The sequence below is a fragment of the Cyprinodon tularosa genome, unplaced genomic scaffold (genome assembly GCF_016077235.1).
Source record: "Cyprinodon tularosa strain WSP-4 unplaced genomic scaffold, ASM1607723v1 ctg394, whole genome shotgun sequence".
Lineage (NCBI taxonomy): Eukaryota > Metazoa > Chordata > Actinopteri > Cyprinodontiformes > Cyprinodontidae > Cyprinodon > Cyprinodon tularosa.
The window spans coordinates 678957-699951 of NW_024039112.1; the positions used below are offsets into that span (position 1 = coordinate 678957).

The 20995-nt window shown below is 38.9% G+C and overlaps 1 protein-coding gene across 5 annotated transcripts in view; it reads right to left on the reverse strand.

Moving 5' to 3' along the window:
- Positions 1-6374: 6374 nt before the first annotated feature.
- LOC119791542 (interleukin-1 receptor accessory protein) overlaps positions 6375-20995 on the reverse strand; it is a 28165-nt gene continuing 13544 nt past the window's right edge. For 2 of the 5 annotated variants that reach the window (XM_038297692.1, XM_038297693.1), the window contains exons 5-12: positions 19209-19425; positions 18928-19096; positions 18774-18845; positions 16491-16620; positions 16026-16174; positions 14872-15015; positions 13117-13260; positions 6375-7963 (exon numbers count right to left, since the gene is read on the reverse strand). In XM_038297692.1, coding sequence (XP_038153620.1) covers positions 7071-7963; positions 13117-13260; positions 14872-15015; positions 16026-16174; positions 16491-16620; positions 18774-18845; positions 18928-19096; positions 19209-19425 — 1918 coding nt within the window. In that variant the 3' untranslated portion in view covers positions 6375-7070. Of the gene's footprint in view, positions 7964-11124; positions 13025-13116; positions 13261-14871; positions 15016-16025; positions 16175-16490; positions 16621-18773; positions 18846-18927; positions 19097-19208; positions 19426-20995 lie in introns of those variants that run through there. The other 3 variants (XM_038297694.1, XM_038297695.1, XR_005281874.1) reach the window with 2 other exon arrangements.

Here is a 20995-nt window from a genome sequence, read left to right on the forward strand (position 1 = left end):
ATCATCATCTATCAACAATACTCAACAGATCTGTTACTGTATGCAAAGAAAGCAGAGGTTTTGTCGATTTCATTGCTGCCAAGTACATGATTAATCATAAATAAGGGTTAAGATAACAAGGTTTTCGAAAAGAAAAAACAGAAAGAGCAGCTTGCATTTATAAATTGTGTTTTTCTTGGAAATCCTTTCTGGTTCTACCTTTTGAACCCATTTAGCATTAGTATGGAGTTAATTCTGTTAAAAATAAATTAATCTGCTATTTAGTAATTAAACTTTTAATATTTACTTTTATCAAATTGTGCAGTTAGTCACGGTAATAGGTCTTTTCATATTAATCTTTTATAACATTTAATTTTTTCTTTTTTACATATTTGATATTTCCATGCATTTCTTTTTCTCCGACTGATTTTTGCAAATTGCATTACAATTGCAATTACAAATTGCATTCTCTTCACTTCTGGGTCGGGTTTTCCTCTGGAGAAAGAAGAGAAGATGCATTTCTATTGGGCTTTAAGAGACGAGGGTACGACCTGTAAAACACAATTTGAAAACAATGTTATTCATAAAAGTCAACCTAAAAAACAGAAGTTTGAAAAAACTGCATTTGAAATTTTAAAATCTGTAGAAAAAAACAATTATATAAAAAAAATTAAGCAGGAAAAAACCTGCTTTCAAAAAGCAAAAAAAAACCCAAACAACAGGAACGTTATTCTCAAAACCTTCCTTTGATTAAGAAATTTTTCAGAGTTTATTTTTGGGTTCCATTTTGTTTTTTTATATTCTTGCTTACAACAATAATGGAACAAAATTTACTCCATACAATGGGAAAGAATTCTGATTGCTGAAAATAGAAGTTTCCCACCTTTCCCATTTTTCATCCACTCTATCAGGGTGTTTCACTGTTGGTACCATTCAGGAGTCATGGTAGTTCTCCAGTTTTTTTCTCCAGCCACTAAAGTGACCCCCTCTTGTATATTTTTTATTCTGACTCGACCCTTTCACTGAATTACTGGGTCTGAATAGGGAATGACGCTTCTCTTTAGATCTTTATGTCCACAAATCATAAGAGAAAGGATATCTTAGCGCAAATATTGATGTTTAAAAAAAGAATTGTTGGGGACCAGCCAGGGGCCCATCAAGGAAATTGGTGAAATACTGTAGTGTACTGTATTTTTTATGTTGTGTATAGCTATAGATTCTGTATATATGTTTATTTTGTCTGCAACATCAACACCAAGTCAAATTCCTTATAAATGCAAACCTACTTGGTAATAAACTTGATTTCGATTCTGATATCAATAGATTTTTATGTGTAAAGTGACTTGAAACATCTGAATCACTGCTGTGTAAATATAACAGATGGCATCTGAACAAATCTCCTTTATTTTTCAGCAGACAAGAATAGTTGAGTCACTATAAACCCCATAAAATCATGTGAGAGCCCCATCTCTGTTCCCCATAAATATAGGAAAGGATATTATTAAGATGCACAAAATGATGGATGGAGAAATAAGATTTTATTTAACCAAAACGCTGTGGGGGAGTTTCCCCCCTCAGCATTATGTTGATCTCTGCTGTTTTCTTCTTCTAGCTGAAACCTAAATAACATCCCCAGTTTTTAAATGCTGACTGGCTTTAATTTGCATATATAGTGCATCATTTTCTTTCTGCTGTGGCTTTTTGTGAGCTTCCCTGGATGATAATGTCTCAGAGGCAGAATTAATGGCCTCACCTCCAAGAGGACATGTGCTTATTAATGTAAGAGGTTTAATTTGGGTGCTTAAAGTTATATAGTTGGGCTTTTATATGGCTGTGTATGAACAGGAGCTGTGGGCCAGGCTATTTTGGTCCAGTATTCTTTCTAAACACAGGAGGCAGTCCACAGTGGTGGAAAGTAAAAACTTTTAACTTTCTACTTTAATGCATTTCAAGGAAGCTGCTGCTTGTTACTTTTGGTTCAGCTTAGCTTTGTAATCTGCTGCTGCTGTTTTTTTTCTTCAAATGCTATTTTAACATGTAAGATAACAACCTTTAAGACTGAATTAGGACACCACTGTTTTACAATTTTTTGTAATTATTTTTTATTTAGATAGACAGATTTCTATCACATTCATTAATGAATGCTTTACCTATTTAAAGTCGTACATGAGGATATAAGGAGGGAGCCCAAAGGATTTTGTCCATTCTGCCTTTCTGCTATTTTCTTTTCCAGACTATTAACAATTTTAGTTGTGAACAACAACAAAAAGGAACAGAATTGAACAGGGATTGCGCCACCTTGAGCAATAAAAAAACACAAAAACAGAAAAGGGCAGGACACATAATTCACAAGAACAATGAAATTAAGTCAGATCTAATTGGTCTTATGTTCTCAGTCCATTTGGCCCAGATCTTTTCGAAATTTCCCTTTTTGACCTTGGAGGGGAAAAAAAATATTTTCCATATCATAAATCTGGTAAACAATTTCAATCCATTCATCGATACTATGATGGGTTACCATGGCGGCGCTCCAAGGCAGCGGCCAAGAGCAGCTCCTTTTGACAATTTCACAAAATATGCCGCTTAAAACTATACAAACTAGACATCAGTCCCTCATCTATGATCCCCAACGCCTGCTGGAGCTACGGTCACAAAACGTTTTAAATACTGACATTTTTGACAGTTTAAAAAGCTGCGGAGTGCTACGGACGGATGTAAACAAAACAACAGTGAAACATAACGGACAGATGAAGAGAAAGCGAGGCTGCAGGGGGGGCTAACTGAGAAGCTAAAGAGAAATCCCAACAGACCACCACTTCCATCAATCCTGCTCTCTAACACTCTCTTTAAAATAGGTGATATGCAACTGCTGCATCATCATTCTGAGTCTTGGCTTCACCCAGCAGTACCGGACAGTGCTGTTGGCCTGGGGGGGGGGGCTGATGCTGTACCGTGCTGGTAGAAACAAAGAGCTCTGTGTAAATGGAGGCTCCTCTGAGACTTTTCCCAGGCAATATTCAGCATCTAGAGGGGAAGCACAGCACTCCACAGGTGAAAATAAGGAGAGCACCCTGCCAAATGCTGAAACATCCCCAGCCGGCTCCTCCCGGCCCCCTCCGGCTTCCACAGCTTCTCCAGCATCGTCTGTCGTTGCTAAACCTGCCTATGGCACCGCTGCTGCTTCAACCATGTCAGCCTCTTCAACTCAGGGGGCTACCACCCTCACAGCATCGTCATCATCGTCTTCTTCCTCCCCTGAGCCAGGAGAAGCGAGTGCTTCAGGAGCCAGAGGCAGTAGTAGCAGCTCAACAACAACTGCTGCTTACCTTATCAAGACTGCGCTTTAAAAAATGTTATTGTCTAGAGAGATGTTCTTACCGAAATTTCTTTTTGTTTACACTTGTGTATACAAAATGACGAAATAAATCTGTCTAAGCCTAAGATAGTGGGTGGATCTGGTTTTAGCCGCTCCCTAGTAATGGCTTCCTTATAGGCTGCTAGTAGAACGGTCAGCAGTTTTTTGTCTTTATTGGTCCATGTGGCCCAATGTATGTTGCCCAAGAACAGCCTTTCACATTTGAAAGGAATTTTTACAAAAAATATTTTCAGTATGTTTGTGGAACTCTTCCCAATGTAGTTTTATTACCTGTTACCTTTTTACTCCTGTTTTATAGTCCTTTTTATATGGTTTTACCCAGTTTGAGTTAAGAGTAGTAAATAACTTGCTCCCAGGAAAAGAACCCGAAGGGAAGTTCTGAGGCGCAGCTGCCTACAGGGGGACATAACTTCTTTATTTAACAATCCCTAAAAAAAAAATAAAACATTAAGACACACATTAAGGTGAATGGCTGAATGTATAGCATGATCCACTTTGTGGTCCTTTGACTTGACTAAAACCTATACAGGTATAGACTAGATGCTATGGCTTTAAGGTTACATGTCAAAACATAGAACCAGTGACAATGTTTCTGATTATAGTTGGACAATTCACTAACCTGTTTATGGACACCACTCCGCTACCAGCAGAAACCATTCACTATCCAGAGCGGTTTATGTGATTTGAATCTAATAAACATCAGTACTTTGTAGTGTTGCATCGATACCGATACCAGTATCCGCAGGGGGCCTCGATCCAGCACTAAAATGGTGGTATCAGCATCGGCGAGTACCAACAAATAGAGCACCAACACCATTTTGAGAGCCAAAAGTTTATTCAACTATTGTCACCCATTCATGGTAGGCAATATAACGTTCTAATGGATTCACTTTGTATTACGGTAGTCTTTTTCCTGCTTCACAAAGGTAGGCAGCAGTTTGACAAAGCCATGATGGAAATTATTGTACATCCAAGCAGTATGAAGTTCTTCATATATACACACACATCAATTTCAAACAGATGGTATTGGTATCGGCAAATACTGCACAACCAGGGAATGGGGCCAAAAAATAGCATCGCCATGTAGTGTGGTAGAGCGATTTACTGCATAAAGAATTCCTACATGAATCTGTGTGCAGTCGACCAAAACAGAGACTCAGTGTGCTAATCAGATGTACAACATATCATAGAAAAATACATATTTTGCTGTTAAAGTTTAGTGATAAAAAAGTTTGTTTAATTGCTTTGGTTAAAAGCTGAGCAAATCTTATGTAGGTTTTTTGTTGTTGTTGTAGTTCCTTCTAAAAACAACTGCTTAATCAGATATATTACTTTTCAGAAGGTGCACATATGAAGCACACTCATGATTTTCGCCAACTGTAAGAGCAGCTGAAGACAAGGAAGAGGTTATTCACGTTTTAAGAAATTAAGGAAAAATATCCTGTAAAGGAAGCTTATCTAGAATAGGACAAAAACATCGTTCACCTACAAAAGAACATTTTATGTTCTAATTTTAACCCAGCATAAAAAGAAAATATTATGGGTTTACTTAAGTTGGTTATGGACCTTTAGTTTCACACCAAGAACTTCCTAATGGGGATGGTTTTTTAGATTTTAAAAAACTGTTTTTCTCCTTCGATTACTGTCAATTTTACATTAAAAATTAACTGATAGTGCTTTGTTCAATGACCTCTAATTGCAGTAGGCTAGTTGAAAAAACAGGAAGCATATAGAATCTAATTAATATAGTCTATTAACCTAAAGCACAATGCATGATATGGTTGTTGCATGTCAGGTACGGCGGTCATTGACCTTGAACAAAGCACCTTACAGTAGAACTGCAGTGAGTCCTTGAGCTGCATGGCTATCACTGCCCCTGCACAGTTAGGGACACTGGGATCAGCTTCATAGTCATAGTAGGACACTTCTTTGATGTTATTTATTTTGCTCAGGCTTTTGCCCGCAATATGTTGAAAAAGCAATATTATTGCCATTATTAATAATATGTAGTAGAAATTTTACACATTCAGTAATAAAATGTCCAGGGAATGTTATGGGGGGATGGTCATTTAAGAAGGGAGATGATTTTTTTTTTTATTTTAAGAAGGGGAATGCCATCCCCCCCTCATCCCTCTTCAACTTGATTACTGTCTATTTGTAATAAAATTTTTAGAGATCTTATTCTATTTTATGCGCATATTATAATCAGCTTAATGAAACAAGCTTTCTACTTTCCCTAACAGACCTTCTCAGGAAGGAGCTGGAGACAACATCTCTGTGAAAAACAACGCGGCTTTAATAAGAGTAGTGTAATGCAGAGACTCTATATAGTGTAATTATCAGCTAAAGCCTCAAAGAGATTCAGATCTCTATAAAAGTTCAGCCTGGCTATGATGTACTGATTAAAACCTGTTTATCTAAAAAAAAAAAAAAAAAAAAAAAAAAGACTAAACAAAAATTTCCATTCTCTGATCTGAAAGGGAATCTCTATTTCTTCTAGTTACATTTAGACACCACTGCAATGTTTGACGCAAAAGAAACAGAAGGGACCAATTAAAAAATCCAGCATTGTTTTATTCGAGCCCAGATATGTGACAGTAACTGAGCCTGAACATTTAATGGTGAGCAAGTCTGTATGAACCTCTTGACCTGGAAATACATCCACAATCTGATAAAAGTTTCAACACCAATTCCTGTAGGATGTAAACAAAGTTCCTGCTTCTTTATTTTTCCAGAACAGAAGGATTCCAGAGACCTTAAATCTTAACATGGTTTTGTGTTATTGGTCAGTTCAGAATTTAGTACAATAATTTTTTCCCCCATCCACATGCATGATAGATTGAGGGGAAAGCTTAAAGTCTGGTTTTTATTTTTGTCTATGCAGCAGCGCCCCCTGGAGCCGACAGCAGTAAGGGCAGCTTTGGATCATCCAAATAAGAGTTTTATAATTGCTTCTGCTAATTTCTGGACTATAATCAGGATGAAGTCATTAAAAGGATATGTTGAAATAGGACATGTATTGCATGCAGGGTAAAAATCAAAGAAGCACAGCTTCTATAACATTCACCTTCAGCTCTCTGAGGTTAATTGTCTCCAATAAAAAGCAGGATTAACTCGACCCACAGACGGTAGCTGACATGCAGAAATTGTTCATACAAAAAGAGTTTGACCAACAGATTCCTGCAGCTGCTGCAGTCGTGAACAGAAACAAAGCATTCATCCCCTCGGTCCTATCTCTCTTTTAAGACTTTGCTTGTAAAAAATATACGGAGGCTAATTGGATGATGAAAACCTGCTAAAGATGGCCTCCAGGAATAATGTGTCAGTTAAGAACACAATGTGTTCAAATCATTAAAAAAGCTTTTAAGAACTCTTCCTTTTTCTTCTTTTCCATCGACTTCTTTTGTGTTGTTAAAATGAGAAGAAATGTCCCACACTGCTGTTATGGACAACAATTCATTTTTCAATACATTCAACAACATTTTTTTAATTCAGAAACTGAAATATCAGTCCTCATATAATCCGAACCATTGAGGCATGTGTTCTAAAGAGAACTTAAAACAGAGATCATATTTTTTCTCATATAAGCATCCTTTCAATGGCTCAGAACTATGCTTTTCACGTTGATCTAATGGCTCCATATATTCAACAATGAGTTTTTTTGGTTTATGATTGAATTGTGACATATATGATAGAAAAAACAAGTTGAAAAGGCTTAGACAGGATTTTCTGTTGGAAGTGAAGGTGGCATAATCTCCTCTCTCTGTCTCACTGATATCATTTCATTAGAGGTCTTCAAGCTAACGACATCGTGTTGATGGATAGAGTTCCTCTCGTTGGTTTCCTGATAACTCCTGGCGAGGATGGGCTCAGAGGAAGAGGAGAGAATATTGCTTTTGGGGGTGGGATTTGGTGAAAAGGAGGGATTATTTGTTTTCTGGGCGGGGTCAGGTGTGAGATTACAGTCTGTTTCTGTGACTCTGTCAGTCCTCTCACATATGACCTGCTGTATCTCAGTTTGCACCCCATGCTCTACCTGTTTTTCCTCCGCCTGACCCACAAACCCAGTGCATCCTGAGCACCTTCTACTGGGCAACAGTCCCTCCTCCCTCTTTACACAGCTCCTCCCTCTGGAAAGAGTCTTTCGGTCTCTGTAGTTTTGGGTAGATGATGTCCTACTGGTTGTCCGTCTCTGTTCAGCTCTGTCTCTCTGCTTTCGGATCCGCTGAGCTCTTTGTAACGCCAGAGCTGCAAGGTCAGAGTGAGATGATGTGCTGTCAATCATCCTTCTACCCAGAGCGAGGGGCCTGACGGGCAGTGCCAGCCGCAGTCGCAGCCAGAATCGGGAGCGGCGAGGTTCTGACTGACTGCCACGCCATGTCACGGTGCAGATCGAGGCCTGACGGAGCTGAGCAACCTCCATGCAGGGAATTTTCCTGACAGAGCGGTGAATCACTGTGACAACGGAGGCCTGGTGGCCATGCTGCAGGTACAGAGCCAAGCGACACTCCAACAGGCTGAAGCTCTTCTCTGCCAGGAATTCTGGACTGAGGACAAAGAGAAGGCGTCGACTGCGCTTCATTGACAGCAGGATGGACTCTGACAGATCTGAGACATCAAAGAAAGAAGAGAGCCATCTAAAAACACAAACAGTTTCACATCACCAATGAACTCTGTTAAAGTCACCCCTAACATGACCCAGTCAATAACTTTAGCAAACACTTTTAACTTAAAAAAAAAAATCGATCACCTGCAGTAGGACAATTGGATATGATTGAAGTCCATTAAAGTGTAATTCGAATGTACCGCTGTAGCAGGTTTCTATTTTATCATTATGTAGAGGAAAGCTCCTGAATTCAAAGGGATGCGAAGCTGAGGGAGGCAAAGATAGCAAATTTAGAAACAAATTGTGCAATTTTCGCAAATTTGGCTAAATTAGATCACTGTTACGCCTGCAAAATATGCGTAGGGAAAATTACAGGAGATAAGAAATCTTAAATTTTGTCTACATTATGTTGGGACATCCACCCATGGACTAAATACTGCTGTGACCTACAGTGAAGAAGGCAGCGTAGACAGGGTTTTTAAAATGAGAATGAAAGATAGAGAAATCAATATTCACAAAGGATGAAGTAAGGAACTGTGTTAAAAGGTTTGAGGGTAGCTTTTAAGTAAGGCGTTTTTCATTTAGCCCTTAAGGGACTGTTTCGTCGTCCTACCTCCAGTGCAGACACAGGCCAGCTGCCCCCTCTACCTCACTCTTTTGCTCCGTCTACCAGACGGCTTCCCTAATGCACCGCTCTCCTCCTTTCATCTCCTGCAGTTAGTCTCTAGAGCAGGGGTAACCAATAAAACATCAGCAGGGTCCGAATAGAGAAAATCAACAACCAGTAAAGGTCCGGAGAAATCTATAATTATAATCTGTTACTTTAAACATAATTTAACACTGAAATAAAATGCAGGTGTTTATGCATCCATTTTAATACATCGACTTTTTATCATCATAATCATTCAGTTTTGTATACAGACAATTTCCTGATTCGCATAATGTATGAAACACCTTAACTGGCCATTTGTTTTTGTTTTTTCCTTCTTTTTTATGGTTTAATGAGAGAAGTGGGCTTTAAGCTGACCTGCAAGGCTTTAGACCTGGGTTTGAATGGAGACAAAGCCATGCTAAAGCACATATCAAGCCTGGATCGATATCTAATTTTGATTAAGGTCATGGTGGGGAATCCTGCTTCACAGGCGTAGGTTGAGCCAAACATACTAAAAATGTTCAGGGTCATCTTTGAGTACACCATTTGACTTTTCTGTCACCAGTTCACCACAGTTCTTCCAGCAGTCCACACTTTCTCTGCTCTCTTTTTCTCATCATCTTCTTCTTCTTTTCCATCGCCCGGCTTGCCACAGGTTTGCCTGATGTGTCTAAAAGTAGCAGCAGCAGCAACCCAGACTGACACAGCTCATTGGCTAATTTGTATCACGTGCAGCCTGGTGCTGGATGCTCCGGAGGGCTTTACCATATTAACAGGAGAAGCGCTGCAATTGAAGTTAGACACTGCCATCGGACAGCAGGCAGTAATCTATAAATGTTTTAAATTAGGTTGGGTCCGGATTAGCCCGCAGGTGGCTCCAGATCCGGACCGCCGTCCGCTAATCCATGACCTCTGCTCTAGAGGCTAGCCTCACTCAGGTGCGCTGTCAGAACACCATCTCAGCAAAGCTTGTGGATAGGTGGAAGTACCACTAAAAGCGACCGTCATCCAGTCAAACCTCTGGTAGAGATGGTGATATTCTCCATATTGGTTCTATCTGTGAGAATGTGGTGAACCCAGCAATGCCGACATCTTTGATCAGCTTTCAAAAGTGAAGAAAGCACTGCGAGTCACTCCGTAAAATCCCTGTCCACGATGTTAAGGTAAAACAAATAAGCAGTAGACTCAATGACCTCAAGCTTTTACTGGTTCATTGGAAAGATGCCTGGCAGGCTCTTGTTTTGCAAATGAAGAAGAGGTATATTCCTTTTGCACATTTCTGGCATTCCGTGTTTCTAAAGCAACACCTTCAAAATACTTAAGGTGTCACGATGTTAAGCCTTCTCAGGCAACTGGACTCCCATGACCCCTGTGGAGTATAATGAGTGTAAAGATCCACTTATGGAAATCAAATGGATTCAACTCAAGAAAAAAAGTTTAATTTTGAACTGCAAACTTTAACTGAGAAAAGGTGAATGATCAATGAAGAAAACATCAATAAATGCAAATTTTATTTAATTATTTGCAACAACATGATGAAAAAAACAATAAAAAACATGATTTTTTTATATTCATCTTATTACAAAGTTGAGAATCCCTTCTTGGAAAACAATACAGAGTTGTCGAATTCTTAAACAGCATAGCATGTTTAAGAATTAGAAAAACAGCATAGGATGTTTTTAACCTGAAAAATAATTTTGAATAACTGATTTACTGTGGGCATTAAGAACCTGCAGTAATGGCAGTGTTTGCAGTGGACTAAGCCCCATTAAGAGTCAGGTTTTCACTAATTTCCTCATTAACTGCTACTCTATACAGATGACACCGTCCTTTATCTTTATGTTGATTTCTGTTCTCATAGGGTAAGATGAAATGTTATCAATAAAAGGAAACACAATATATAAACAATTACTAAAATATACAAAAAGTTCCTCTAACGGCCAACAGGTGGTGACAAAAACAAAACCAATTCATACTAAAGATCAGAAATACATCTTTTCTCATATAGCAACATTAACATGTTTATGCAACACAACTTTTAGAACATATAATCACCTTTCTGTTCAAACTGGAAGGTTCCTTTTGTGAAATTAAATGTAAACTTTTAAATTAGCTTTAATTGACTATTCATACTTGTCATAACATACACTAAATATTGCATTTAAAACATACTGGACATAAGAGGATAATGAGCAGATGAAAGTGATTGATGACGATTCGTTGATTGGGTAATGAGGCCAAGTTGAAGGAGGCTGCAGAAGCTACATGAGAGGAGCACTGAGCTGAGGAGAGGGAGGAGTGTCTCCTGTGGAATCATGTTCATGTTGAGGAGTAAATATTATTTGGGTAATGTGGTGGATTTTTAGCCTTGCTGGCAGGATTTCTATAGACGGGTTCAAACGTTGCTGCAGTGATATTAGCGGTCAGTTCAGATTTGAAGCTGTATTGTTTAGAAACAGCACAGTGTTTTGTTTTTCTGGCTTTTTTTTTTTTTTTTTTTACAATCATGAAAATCTCTGCATTTCACTGTGTGAAATATTAACATTTACAATTTGGATCAGTGGTTGAGAAAACACATCTGAACCCCAGAAATCCTGTAGACTGTTCTCAGAGCCAACAGACCAGGATCAACTTCAATCCGGCTCCGCTTCAAAATCCAGCTGCCGAGAGAATTCAAAAAGGATCAACAGTGAAATATTCAAACTGAACAAAGGGCTGATTTACGTTAAAACAAAAGCAGATGAAGCTTATATATTTTTAATTTTCCAACTTAGAAACACAAACAAACTAAAAGTCCTGCGCCAAAATGTAAAACATTTAGGTAACTGTAAAAACCTAAAGAACTGTAGAAAGGTAGAACATTTAAGCTAACGAGTAAACAAAACATATTTGGGTGAGAAAGAAATTTTTTGTTAAACAGATTGGTGGACACTCCTTCAGCGCCACCATGAGGTAGAATCTTGGTATTACCGATTTATTCTTAATAATCTCCTGATCTTTGGGTCTTATTTGCTTATTTTACTCCAGATATTGCTTTATGCTGATGATATGCAGCTCTACCCATTATTCATGATGCTAACTATTAATCAATATCCAGTCTATTTAAATAACATTCATACTTACTGACAAATACTGTCAAATACCACATGAACAGAAAAACCCTGAAATGTTCTGATTAACCGTTTTTTGCTATGAATAGAGACTTAGGGACGATAAATACTCCATTCTTCTCTTTCCATCATTGAAATCAGGTTTTGCCAGCCTGATTTGCAATCCCAGCAATTGATATGAGCAACAATTATCCCTAAGCAGGTCATGAAAACAATGAAACTCCTTAAAAACCTTGATTATATAGTAGACCATCCAGCCCGAACTCCCCCTCTGGCTGCCATAGCTGGCTGAATCTACAGTAATCTCTAACAGTACCTAAGACAAAGTTATGGGTCTGCAGCAGGTGTTTACGCTAAGAAGAGACATATGCTCCTTTTCCACCTCTGTGCTCTTCTCAGGAACATCTTCTTGTACCTTTGTCCTTTCAGTACCTCAGCACAAAGTATTCTACAGATGTTGCCATGAAGGAACAAGCTCCCAAACACCATCAGAGTAAAAGTGACTATCCTGAACTTTAAGATGGCCTCTGCAGTAAACATCTCCTCTTCTGACATCCCAACATTTCCAACTGATAGAGACTTTGGTTTAACTTGGGATAAGCTTTAAATAGGCCAGAAGTGTTTCTGTTCTTACTTGACCGGCTGATAAAATGTACTACAGCAGTGGTTCCCAAACTTTTCTTTTATGAGTTCCTCTACTTGGGGAACGGCTGTATTATATGAACATTTTAATTTATTCTTGACTTAGATTGTACCTTCCCAAAACCACTGAGGACTATATTGGTTTCAGCTCAATATTGTTTCTATGTACAACAGTTAAGTTTTGAAGGAACAAAAACAGAAGCGTCGCCTGCGCTACGCTGCAGAGCTAAAGACTTTCTGCTGGGGTTTTTTTTCATTACTGATGAGGCCCGTTTGGGAGTTTGTGCTGTTCTGACTGATGAGCCTCAGCAGCGCCCCCTCTCTACTGCTCCCTTTACCGTCCCCATTAACTTTCCTCACAGGAAGCTCCACTCTCAGCCTCTTCCAAAAGCGAGATGTCAGTTCTTTGGACTTATCCCCTTGCCAGCGGACCAGCGCCAGAGCAACCCGGGCCCTCCTGAGCTCCCTGACCAAGCTCTGTCTCTGGACTGGCTTGTACTGGATCAGGATCACCCTCAGGTGCCCGTCCAGCGCCATGCTGTCGATCCCAGCCTTTAGCTCTAGCAGGGCCTGGGAGCCCCGGGAGGCGTAGCCAGGGCTAACGACCACCAGGAGGCGCCGGCTGCGAGCCACGAAGCTCAGTGTCTCATCTGTAATGGCTGCAGAGAAAGATGGAAGGATGAAGTGCTGATGAATGGGGGATGAGTGTGAGTGTGGTTCAGATGAATAAATAAGGGATGAAGGAACTCACTGCCTCCGGGGAGACTGTCTCTGTCAAAGATGCACACCGAGTATCCGAGCACGTTCTCCAGAACATTGCGCAGCGTTGACAGAACAAACTGCTCCTCTTCGCTGTTCCTCGCGTACGAGATGTAGACGTCAAACTCCTTATCATCTGAACACAGAGGGAAACAGCTTCAGTGACTAAACATGAGTATGAAAAATTTCTTCACCCGTTTGTCTATATAAAGTCAAAGGAAACTTGCTTTATCTGATCTGAGGTCTGATTATCAGAATCAGAAATACTTTACGCAATCCCAGAGGGAAATTACTTTTGTTACGCACTCCAGATATACAAACATTTTGATATATATATATATATATATATATACACAACAAACCACACAAAATAATATAAATATATATACATATAACTCTTATAAAATATATATACATATAAGTCTATATATATGCATATGTATAATCATAAATCCAAATAAAGTGATAGAGACATGCAAAAACATTGCAAAGAATGAATAAATTCAAATTACAGAGGGGGGGGGGGGGGGGGGGGGGGGTCTGAATCACTTGACATAATCTCAATTATGCAATTTCCTCAGAACTGAAGCTGCAAAGTCAGATCGTTTCCAACCCAAACTTACAAAACTTTTACACTATACTCAAAGTAAAGGTAAGAAGAAAGTACAACTTCTCTCTAAACTGGGGTTTTAGGCAACAGGAAACACCAACAACATGTGGTTCAAACAAAAACCTCACAGCCTGCGTTTGTGCTTCTGACACATGACAGAAATTTTCCAGTCTCTATAAACAGGAAGATCTTTTTTTTCTTCTTTAAATGCGTCAAACTCTTTTTAAAACTGTTCTGATCGTAACAGATAATAAACTTACATGCAAATTTCATGCAAGATTAAATGTGGCAAAACCTTTACTGCATAAAATACCCATGACGTTGGATCTGTTACACGCTCCGCTTTGTTTTAAAAAAATATAGATATAAAAAATATAACGGCGGATGTCTGGGGGACAGTGATTCGCCTACATGTTATGAATGCTGGCGTACCATAAATGAAAAATTATGAACAGTTTAGTTTGTGCCTTCAAGTCGTTGCCCATACTTGGATATAACCTAACCGAATATCTTCAGAACAGCTTCAAATGACACAAAAATAATATGTGTGAGTAGAACATGATGTAATAACGTAAAAACAAGAGACCAATGTAAAAAAAACAACAACAAAACAGTGTTCCCCTTTAAGTAGCGACATGTTATGCTGGAAAATATCAAAAACTAGATAAGTCATTTTTTTTCTTAAAATAACTGCATTTGTTCTTGCATTGAGGACATAAAACTGGCATTTTTGTCATTCGAACAAGACAATTTAAGTAAATAGTTAATTAGTTAATAAGAAAACACAACTTCATTGTTTTATTTCAATTGCATATTATCTAATTATCTTATTTAAATTATTTATTATTTAAAAATACTCATTCCATTGGTAAATAATCTTGTTTATCTGCTCAAATTAAGGATAAATGCACTTAATTTAAGAAATTGTTACTTATTTCTAGATTGTTTTTACAGAGTAGCGCAGCTGCTCTTTAAGTATGATGTCTTAAGAAGTCCTGAACATCTAGAGTTTAAAAAAAGATCAAACATGAAAAAATTGAACAAAACTGAAAGCTTTTGAGCACCAACACAGAAAGACATAACAGTGAAAGATGAATGCATTCAACAGAAAAACAAAAGGCCAGATGGACGCCTCACCTGTGTGCCGCTCGTCGGTGCCGAACCAGGAGCGGTACAGAAGCAGCAGCTCCAGCCAGAAGACGTGATAAATCATGAAGAGAAGCAGCATGAGGAGCAGCGTGATGCCCAGACCACAACCCAGCTCCACGGTGGGCAGCGACACTGGGAGCAAACACAGCCTAAGGTTAACACCTGCCGCTCTCTACCCTGCTCCGGCCGAGGTCTTGTGCGAAATTCTGTTTCCCCGTGAAAATCTGTTCCCCCTGTGTTGGGAGCGCGCATTGCAGCCAGAGGGGCGGATCTGACCATTCTCAAGGCGCTCCTGATCATTTTTCGGTAAAATGATCAGGATTAAAGGGGGGGGAACAGATTATTTCAGGCAGCTGAAATAATCTGTTCCCCCCCTTTAATTTTTGCAAATAAAGAGTAAATATGACCAAATCCACAGGATTTGTTCTTGGTGGTAAGAGGAATAAGCACAGTTTAAGACTTGCAGGTAAATCAATTTCTTCCCCTGTTATGGAGGGGGAACAGATTATTTCAGTAAGCTGAAACATCCATTCTCTCCTCTCCTGCTCCCATATCTTTGGGAAATTAAGAGCAACTGTTTCCAATTTCTCTAAAATTGATATGTGTGATGTGGTATACTATAAATGTCCTTAATCCAGTAATCTGTCATATTTTACATTAGAAGGTGATTAACCAGAAATTCTGCTCTCATCTTCGCAGGACGTCTTAATTTGTGTGCCCTGCTATCAGCCAGTTTCCATCCTCTTATATCAGCAATGAAAAATTTAAAATACACTACGTGTTGTTGTGTTCGGTGACTGACGTTTATTTCTGTCAGGCTGAAGGGACAAAAGTTGGAGAAATACCGATTCTCTTGGCGTTTAAAAAACAACACAAAACAGCGTAAGAAGACCTCGTTAATGTATTTATTTTTCAATTTTTTAAAAAGAGCAACCGATTAAAATGGATGTTACAAAGTTGAGATGATTATATGAGCTGTTTTTACCGAAAAATGATCAGGAGCGCCTTAAGAATGGTCATATCCGCCTCTCTGGCTGCAATGCGCGCTCCCGACACAGGGGGAACAGATTTTCACGGGGAAACAGAATTTCGCACAAGATTGGGAGGGCTAGATTCTCCTTCCCCTTAAGAGTCTTCCTCACCCTCTTCCTGCAGTTGAGCTCTGCGGGTCTCGAAGCCCTTTGCGTTTCTCACAGAGCAGTTGAACTCCCGCTTCAGATCTTCTGGCTGAAAGTCTTCAATCACCAAAACGCTTTCCTCTGTCAGGTCACCATAATCGTTTTTCTCCAGGCTGCAACACGCAGACACAAAAGAACATTCCTGAATCTATCTGACATCTCTGTCTTTGCTTGAATACGCCGCTTCAAATGTGCCACATTAGCACTAGCGGTGAACGATCATACAGAAAATCAAAGCGCCGGTTATTTTTTAAACCAATATTGCAGTTTTATTTCGATTTTCTTTTGCACTAACCGCAGGCATGTAAATGTTTCATTTCCGGGTTTTATTTCTAACATAAAACCAGGTCTAAAAGCTGAACTTTGGATGAATTTCCAGAGAAGATATCTAGAAATCTGCCAGTAGAAGCAGGTTTGTTCTGTTTCTACCTGTTTATTTGGGAGAAGCGATCATTGGCTGCAGTCACTCTCTTCCCGTCAACCGTCCACCAAATCTCCCGGGAAGTGTTGTGCAGGACAAGAGGAAGGAGGCCTTTGCAGGCCAGACGCACGTCCGTGTCTGACAGGAAACAGAAAATAGTCAGAACCAGAGCTACCAGTGCAGCAGCCGAACCTCAGCTGGATCGTAACTCGGCACGAAAGAAGAAAGCGGTTTTCAATCGTCTTTGTGCAAAAATAATGAGGTCAGTAAAAAAAATGTATGTATGTATGTATGTATGTATGTATGTATGTATGTATGTACATACATACATACATACAAATTAATTGTAATTGTAATTAATAAAATACATACATACATACATACATACATACATACATACATACATACATACATACATACAAATTAATTGTAATTGTAATTGTAATTAATAAATTACATACATACATACATACAAATTAATTGTAATTGTAATTGTAATTAATAAATTACATACATACATACATACATACATACAAATTAATTGTAATTGTAATTGTAATTAATAAATTACATACATACATACATACATACATACATACATACATACATACATACATACATACATACATACATACATACATACATACATACATACATACATACAAATTAATTGTAATTGTAATTGTAATTAATAAATTACATACATACATACATACATACATACATACATACATACATACAAATTAATTGTAATTGTAATTGTAATTAATAAATTACATACATACATACATACATACAAATTAATTGTAATTGTAATTGTAATTAATAAATTACATACATACATACATACATACATACATACATACATACAAATTAATTGTAATTGAAATTGTAATTAATAAATTACATACATACATACATACATACAAATTAATTGTAATTGTAATTGTAATTAATAAATTACATACATACATACATACATACATACATACAAATTAATTGTAATTGTAATTGTAATTAATAAATTACATACATACATACATACATACATACATAAAAATACATATATATATGTACATATATATGTTTGTATATATATATATATATATATATATATATATATGTACATATATATGTTTGTATATATATATATATATATATATATATATATGTACATATATATGTTTGTATATATATATATATATATATATATATATATATTTATTTTTTTTTATTTTTTTTTTATATATATTTATTTTTTTTTCTTTTAGATGGAAAACCTAAAGTTAAATCCTCAAATTAAAAGATTAAGTAAAATAGTCTTAATTTCAGTTATTGTACGTTGCACTATTGGACAATCATCAATACTTATGGGAACTAAGGGTAAGACAAAATGGCCCCAAAGGGGAGCACAAGTCAATAAAAGGTTTGGAAACACTGGCCTAGTGGATAAATCATTGCTCTTGGGTCCCAGAGGTTCTGAGTTCAACTGCCACAGACTGGCACAATGGGCCCCTGAGCAAGACGCCCAACCCCAAACTGCTCCCCGGGTGCTGCACGCACGGTAACATCCCACTGCTCCTCAAGGGGATGGGTTAAATGCAGAAGTGAAGTTTTCCATTTTGAGATCAATACATTTATTTTAAAAACTCTTCATAAATCACCTGCTTCATTGTTTGGTTCCCAGAAAAAGCCTCCAATGAAGCTAGTTTATCATTACCTTTTCTAACATAGAATGTATTGATATATTAGGGCTTCTATGTTCTTTTTCTATGACTGCTTCTGTCTCCTTGAACCCCAGTCAGCCTCAGAACGTCCCTCACATTGAGCCATATTCTGCTGGAGGTTTCCTCCTGTTAATAGGGAGTTTTTCCCTCTCCCCTCTTGCTGCATGCATGCTCAGTGTGACGGATGGCTGTAGAGGCAACAACACACTGCAAAGCGCAGACCTAATATCCCTACATGCTTATATAGGAGCAGGGAATCGTGCAGTCAAGGACTGGATGTAATCAGCTGGTTTATTAGATAGAAAACTTCTATAAAGTGCTTTGAGATGACGCCTGTAGTGTATTGGTGCTGTAGAAATAAACTAAACTGAACTGGTTGCCACTGGTTACAATTAATAACATTGATCAGCTGTCTAATTTAAATACACAAAGATAATTATGGTTAATTTTTTTGACATATATAGTTCAAGTATGGTTCCTACACAATGTTTTATAAATGAGAGCCCTGAATATTTGGGTCATGGTTCATCAAATCAGGTCTGATCCGGTCTGATAGCCACTTACTGGTTCTGACAGAGAAGACCTTGTCTTTGGTCGGATGGAGGATGGTGGGCTCTTTGCGCACTCTTAAAGGATCTGCAGGAAGAGGACACAGCAGCAGAGGTTACCTTCAGGGGTCCACCTGCTCCCACCTGAATCCGAGCAGCTCCAGACTTACAGATGGCTGAGACGTTGATGCTCCTGGTGAAGTTGAGCATCCTGCCTCTCCGCTGGTACTGCACCGTACAGAAGTACAGACCCTGATATGTGGTGAGCATGGTGTAGAACCGCAGGCGGGTTCTTTGCTGTTCCCGGTCCTTATCCCAAAACGGGTACTCATAGCACTTCTAGAGAACAGATTGAAAAGGTGTCAACTCACCCAGCAGAACCAGCGACATGTTTAATGGCTGACCCACAACCAGCCGGGTCAGAGAGGTTCCAAACCTGCTGCTGCCTCACCGAATTCTCGTAGTACCATTTGACAGTCGGCTCGCTTTCAGACACCTTGGCGATGTCCTGCAGGTCCGGACAATCCAGCGTTTTCCCTTCCTGCATTGGGATCAACTCCTGAGTCGGTGCCGTGGCGACCGGAAGGTCACAGTAGGTGGATCGGATCACCTCGTCCCGCCGCAGCACCTTGAGGCGCATGGCGATCTTACTGCAAGAGGACTTGTTGCTGCAGAAAGGAGACAGAAAGGAGAACCTTAACATGACCGGAATACAGATCCAAGAGCTGAGGTACAGATCCTCACATTAGGTTCTGGGTTTTAAAATGTTGACCGTGAATCAAAACATCAGAGACTGCAGGACATTTATTGAGGACTTAAAATGTTTCACTACATTTAAAGACAGTCTTGTGATTTTATGAACAAAGAGCAGATATGGAACAGGAGAGCTTTAAAACAGAGGTCACAGGTTAGCGGACCGCGGTCTGGATCAGGACCCACCTGCTGGCTAATCCAACCCGATTTAAAACATTTATAAATTACTGCATGTTGTTCGACAACAGTGTCTAACTTCACTTCAGCTGCTGGTAAAGCCTTCCAAAGCTTTCGGCACCAGGCTGCCCATGATAGAAATTAGCCAATGAGCTGCTGTCAGTCTGGGTTGCTGCTGCTGCTACTTTTAGACACAGCAGGCAAACCTGTGATGAGCCGGGTGATGGGAAAGAAGGAGAAGATGATGAGAAAGAGAGAGCAGAGAAAGTGTGGACTACTGGAAGAACTGTGGTGAACTGGTGACAGAAAAGTGAAATGGTGCTCAAAGATGACCCTGCACATTTAGAGTATGTTTGGCTCAACCTGCTGCTGTGAAGCAGGATTCTCCACCGTGAACAGAATCAAAAATAAATCTGGATCCAGGCTCAAAATGAGCTCCTTGATATGTGCTTTAGAATGGCTTTGCCTCCATTCAAACCCAGGTTTAAAGCCTTGCAGGGCAGCATAAAGCCCACTGCGAACATTAAGCCATAATTAAAAAAAGTGTCAGTTCAGGTGTTTTATAAAAATATGTGAATCGGGAAATTGTCTATTTACCAAACTGAATGATTGTTGTTCCCTACTGAAAAAAAAAAATACTTTAGATTTTAAAAAGGAAACATTTTCTCTTTAAAAAGTCAATGCATAACATGGATGCATAAACACCACAATCTGTTTAAAAAAACAGATTATAATAAAAAATGTCTCCTGACCTTTACTGGTTGTTGATTTTCTTTATTTGGACCCCGCTGATTTTTTAATTGGTTACACCTGCTTTAAAGGCTTCTTATTTCAAGGTTTTTGGGGTTTTTTTACATGAAGAGAGGAACGGATCTGAGCAGATCAGCAGTTTTTCCACATGAACAAACCTCCGCCCACAAAGGGGGAACCCACAGCTGCAGAGATCTGGGTCAGCAGCTCCTCTTTCTCACACAAACTCCTTCTGAGAAACAAGCTCAGAACAGAACCAGAATCCTGTCAAAACCAGGCCACATTAGCTTTGCTTCCTCATGTCTGCAGAGTTCAGATAAACTGAAACCAAGGCAACTCTGGTGCAGCTCCTGGTTCTGTTGATGTCCTTAAAGATGGAGCAGGAGACGGACCTGCTCCGCATTCTATCTCCTGCATTTGGTTCTGAAGTCAGATCCTCACTAAAGAAGGAGATCCTGAATGAAAGCAGCTGGAATTAGATTAATACGAAGGACAGGAGCTTCATCTTCTTAATCCTCATCACCAGCTCCTGTAAAAGGAGATGGTTCATCTTTCTGT